Genomic DNA, 5,342 nt, shown 5'->3' on the forward strand with positions numbered 1-5,342 from the left:
GTGCTTGGAGAGGGAAAAATGAGGATTTGGGTGGTATTTTTATTTGTTTGGGACGTGGTGTTTAAAGCCACTGGTGCAGCGAGTTGGGTGTTCTAGCACTGCATTCCCTGAGTGCATCCCAGGGGTGTAGGGGGCATTTGTGGGGACAGAAAATCCCTCAGAGGGGTTTGGGATGGATATTGGGGTGGGGAAGTGGGGGCTGCAGGGAAGTGAAGCAGCACCTGTGTGAATGGAGGGGCAGGAGTGCTGGAAAAGGAGCAGCCACACACGAGGACAACACCCAAAGACATTTTACTGGCCCTAAATAAAAAAATAATATAAAAAAGCTCCACAATTTGCAGCCATGAACAGCACCTGCAGGATGGGATCCCCCTGGACCAGCCTTCCCTGGTACCCTGAGTCCTGCAATCCCTCCATGGAGTTCTGGATGTTGTGTCCTGGCTGCCTGCAGCCCTCCCTGGAGCTGGGGCTTTGCTTCTGGGATTGGAGAGGAGCCAAGCTTTGGGGTTTGGGGCTCACTCCCTCTGTTGCTGCCATCCCACTGAGTTCTGGCTCTGGGAAAGTTTTTCTGGCCGTGGTTGAACGCTCCACACTCCCCCCTGGGGGAGCAGCGCTGTGAGCCCCATCCCTGGGCTGAGGCTCCAGCGTGTCACAGGGCGTGACAGGCACCATCCTGCGACGAAGGGACACTCGGGCCGTGTGCGTGGGTGGGGACAATGGGCCGGGTCCTGCCCGGTCACCCTGCTGAGGTCACTTGCGGAGGGGTTGGACGTAGCTCCGGGGGAAGAGCCCGACGCGCCCGTACATCTTCCCCTGCCACCAGTTGGGGTCGGGGCAGTCCAGCACCTCGATGATGTCCCCACGCAGGAAGGGCAGCTGGGAGCCCTCCTGGGCTGGGAAGTTGAACTGGGCTTGCACGAATCGGGGTCTCTTCACCTGCAGGGAAGGCGAGGGTGGGGTTGGCAGGAGGGGAGGGGTCCCCATCTGCCACTGCCCTGCACTGGGTGGCACTGCCTGGGGCCTCTGATGGGGACACTGTGCCACCACGGGATGAGGACGAGCCTGCTTTGAGGAGACAGAAGAGTGGAGTGCTGGGGACATCCCCAGGTGCAGAACACCCCAGGGCACAAGACTCCCTGTCCTTGCTGCTGGGAGAGCCAAGGTGGGTGCCCAGGGGACCCTTGGGGGCAGCTGGCACCCTCTCCTTCCCAGCTCCTTCCAGATGCTGCAGCCTTCCCCATCCCAGCTCCCAAAATCCAGTTTTGCCACCTCCACAAACACTGCCCCAGGGCTTGGCTTTGCTGGAGTTTGGCTGTGCCCTGTCCTGATCTGGTTGGGCTCTGCCACCTGCCCTGGGCATCACCCCAGGCCCGAGGGACAGCGATGTGTGCCCTGCCCTGCCCTGCCCTGCCCTGCCCTCCAGGAGCTCTCCCTCCCTGCAGCACTGCCTGTCTCAGGCTGCTGCACCCTCTCCTGCTCCTCACCCCCTCGAGCCAGAGGATAAATGCCAGCCAGGGATGTCCCTGTCCCCTCTGCAGGGACACCGAGCCTCGAGGGGGCTGAGCAGGGGTTTGGTGGTACCTCCTGGGTGTGGTTCTCGTCGCACAGGAAAAGCTGCTGCTCTTTGGCGATCGTGGTGGTCCTGTAGAATTCCACCAGCTCGTTGAGGGAGTTGAACTTTTCCTCCCAGAGGAAATATTTGCCGTTCCTCTCCCTGAGCACCTTGAAGTGCTGGACTCGCTTCCCGTAGCTGCAGAAGGAGGATGGAGATCACCCTGGGGACATCCTGGCACCATCCCCTGAGGTGGGTAAAGCCTGGGGGTGCTGGCAAGGTCGGGGTGAGCCCATGGGTCTCACTGCACCCTTGCTGCCGTGGTGGGGGTGATGGTGGCACTGGGGTCATTCCTGGCCCTGCAATGAGGACCCACAGCTGAGCCCTGCCACAACTCACCCCAGGGACAGCCAGAACTCGGTGCCCTGGCACAGGGGGACCTCAGGGATGGCAGTGACAGCCACGTGGAGGGCAGCTGGCTTTGTCCTGGGCCATTGGTGAGAGCTGCAGGTCTCTGTGCACGCCAGGAGGCTGCAGAGATTGTGGGATTGTGATGCTGGGGACCCCCGAGCTGCAGGAGGACGGGGCAGGGCAGGATTTCCCTTGCTGTCACCCCACAGGGTGTGCCTGGCTGAGAGGTTGGGGTGCCCCGGGCAGGGGCAGCACTCGACGGCAGAGCACGGTTCCCTTTCATTAGGGGCGAGAAACGTTCAATTAGGGGTTGAAAGTGTGAGAAAAGTGCTTGGATGGCCTGGGGCCGGGAAGGGGCCGGGGCAGCGAAGGGGCGAGATGCTCCCGGAGTGGCTCGGCCTGTTGTAAAACCAGTGCCAAAGTCCTGGGGATGGATGCTGCAGCCCCTTCATCCCCGGGGATGCTCCGGGATTTGTCCCTGGGATGCTCCTGGCTTTGTCCCCTCGGGCTGTGCCTGCAGCTCGGCCCCAGCCCCGTCATCACCAGGGGTTGGTTGTGTTCGGGGGTGTCCCTGCGGTGCAGGGAGCAGGAAGAGCAGGGCATGGAGGCGGAGCTGCGGAGGAGAGGAAGGAGGGGAAGGTTCTGTGCGAGGCTGTGCTGTGCCCCTCCGAGGTGTCCAGAACAGGGCAGGGAGCACACACGGGGGTGGCCCAAAACCTCTGTCCCCAAGGCTGCAGGGACCCCTTCCAGGCTCTTACCTGACGGAGAGGGAGAACTCTCCCGGGGCGCTCTCGCTGTCGCGGATCAGGAAGGCTCCCAGGTGATTGCGCTGGAGCAGCCGCTCCTCTGCCAGGCTCCGGGAGATCCTGCCCGCGTACCACCTGCGAGGGCACCGGGCTGAGCCCCGCGGGCACCCCCGGGGACACCGGGCTGAGCCCCGCGGGGTGCGGACACCGACAATCCCGGTGCCACCGGGACCGGAGCATCCACCGGGCTCCTCACCGGGCTGGGACCCTCCCCTGGCAGTTTCCCCCTTCCTCCCCCTCCTGGTTCATCCCGGCGATTTTGGGGTGCTGTGGGTGAGCGCAGCGTCAGCGACACCGCCACCGCATCCTGTCACCTGGCCTGTCACCCGCTCTGCTGCTTGTCCCCTCCTCCGCGTCCCTTGTCCCCTCCAGGCGTGGAGCAGAGACCCCCTCGGTGCCAGGACAAACCCCAAAGGACTGCCAGGACCCCCTCGGTGCCAGGACAAACCCCAAAGGACTGCCAGGACCCCCTCGGTGCCAGGACAAACCCCAAAGGAGCTGCAGGAGCAGAGTCCCCGTGTCCCACCCCTGCCAAGGCTGTGCCCGGCTATTTCAGGTCCCCGGGGCAGTGAAGATTCTGTGCTGCTGTAAAAATTGCTGGTGAATGATCAGGCACGGAGTTTAGCACAGAGCCAGCCCTCCAGGAGAGGCTGAGTCTCGCCCGTCGCGGTTGTTATCCCAAGCTGGAGAAGCAGTGGGATGTGCCCCGGGCTGCCCCGAGCCCACGCGTTCGCTCTGGCATTTAAATGTGATTTACCGGGGGCTAAGGATACATAAAACACAGGTTCAGTCAGCGATGGATTAGGCTGGGCTTTAATAACTCGGTAATAGGATTGGGTTTAATGCAGTCGTAATCCCATAACGCTTTGTTGTTCCCCAATTATCATTTATTTAGTGGCAGCTCGGTGTGAGGGCTGGATTTTTGGGGTGTGCTTCTGCCTCCAGTCCCCTTGGGCTGTGGTGGCACTGGCAGACTGAGCCAGCAGACAGACCCCAGCTCTGTGACTCAGTTTCCCCACGTGTGGGACTCCCCTGGCTCGTGGCAGCCCTTCGGGAATTGGGATTGTTGCTGGGACGGTACTTACGGGTGTGGCTTGACCTTGATGTAGTTTTTGGGGACAAAGCCCTCGCAGCCGAACAGCTCAGCCTTGTACCAGTTCTGGTCATCTTCCATGTTGAGGATCTGAGGTGGGAGAGGAGCAGGGAGGGGTCAGGGGCTGAGTGGGGTCCCATGAACACCCCCCAACCATTCCCTGGGGGAAAGGGGGGTTCTGACAGTGCTGACACACCCTGGGGGTTTGGGGTCCCAGAGCTGGCAGGTGCCTGTCGTTGTCCCAAACCCCCGGCAGGGTGGCAGCGGCTGCTGACACCGCTTCCGTGTGACAACATTTTCCAGCCTCCCACACAGGGGCCCGGGGCCGGCACAGCTGTGAAAACAGGATCCGAAACCCCGGGTCAGGGCACGGGGAGAACACTCCGGGATGGCACGGAGGGTTCGGGGCTCTGAGCTCCATCCCGGGGGGCTGCAGAGTGCCGGGGGTCCGGGAGGAGCCCCAGAGGGATGAGCACATGGGCAGGGAGGGGCTGTCCTCACTCCCACCGTAGGGCTGCTGCCCCCCAGGGATGTTCTGAGCCCCCCGGAGCTTTTTGGGATTCTCAGGTGGCATCTAAGAGCCCACCCCAATTCCAGTCCCACGTTTGGGCACATGCTGTGACCCCCAGTGCCCCCCGGACAGGAAAAACGTGTCCCAGCCCCGAGGGGCTGCCGCAGAGCACAGCTGGTGGCAGTGATGGCCAGGGAGGCCACACGCCATGTCCCAGCTGCAGGTGTCCTCTGAAGTTGTGCCTGGCGGCACAGGCAAGCAGGGAATGCTGCTCCACACTCCAAAACCCTCGAGGTTGGCTCCTTATACCCCACAGAAAGCCCCAGAAGCATTAAAGTCAGGGACAGAGAACACACCGGTGTCACTCTGTCCCCACAAAGCGACATCATCCAACCCCCCCGGGCTGGTGTCCCCTGTACCTTCAGCGTGTCCCCTTTCTGGAAGGGCAGCTCATCCTTCTCCGTCGCCTGGAAGCTGTACAGGGCCACCGATTCCATGGCTCTGGGGGCTGCCGGAGGGGTCCCGGGGCTGCCGGAGGGGTCCCGGGGCTGCCGGAGGGGTCCCGGGGTGTCCCGGGGCTCTGCGCTCGGGGCTGCGCGCACGGTGCGGCGGCGGCGGGGCAGGAAACCGCGCTGATGTCAGCGCTGCCGGGGCACCACGCGGGCCCACAGCTGCCCAGATGTGCGGCGGGGGCGGGGGGAGCCGTGCCAGCCCACCCTGGTGCCAGGGGATCCGTGTGCAGAAAGGATTTGGCGTTTTTTCTGCGCGGTGAGTGATGGGCAGCGGTCGGGACAGGGATGGTGATGGGCTGGGTAAGGGTTTGGTTGGGTTGAGGGTTTTGGGAAGGTGTTTGGGAAGGTGTTTGGGGAGCACAGGCAGTGCTGAGGGGGGAGTGTGTGGCTCGGCTGCCAAAAGGGGGCTTGGTGGGAATGGTGGTTCCAGAAGGAAGAAAATCGAGGCAGGTGGGAG

General features: G+C 62.9%; 1 protein-coding gene across 1 annotated transcript; it reads right to left on the bottom strand.

Moving 5' to 3' along the window:
- Nucleotides 1-289: 289 nt before the first annotated feature.
- LOC117003730 (GRB2 related adaptor protein) lies at nt 290-4,971 on the bottom strand. The gene is made up of 5 exons (XM_033073903.2): nt 4,793-4,971; nt 3,855-3,952; nt 2,722-2,844; nt 1,582-1,750; nt 290-936 (listed from the first exon to the last, which is right to left on the bottom strand). The coding sequence occupies exons 1-5, from the start codon at nt 4,868-4,870 to the stop codon at nt 751-753; spliced, it is 654 nt and encodes a 217-aa protein (XP_032929794.1). The 5' UTR covers nt 4,871-4,971; the 3' UTR covers nt 290-750.
- Nucleotides 4,972-5,342: the final 371 nt, after the last annotated feature.

The sequence above is a fragment of the Catharus ustulatus genome, chromosome 16 (genome assembly GCF_009819885.2).
Source record: "Catharus ustulatus isolate bCatUst1 chromosome 16, bCatUst1.pri.v2, whole genome shotgun sequence".
Taxonomy (NCBI): Eukaryota; Metazoa; Chordata; class Aves; order Passeriformes; family Turdidae; genus Catharus; species Catharus ustulatus.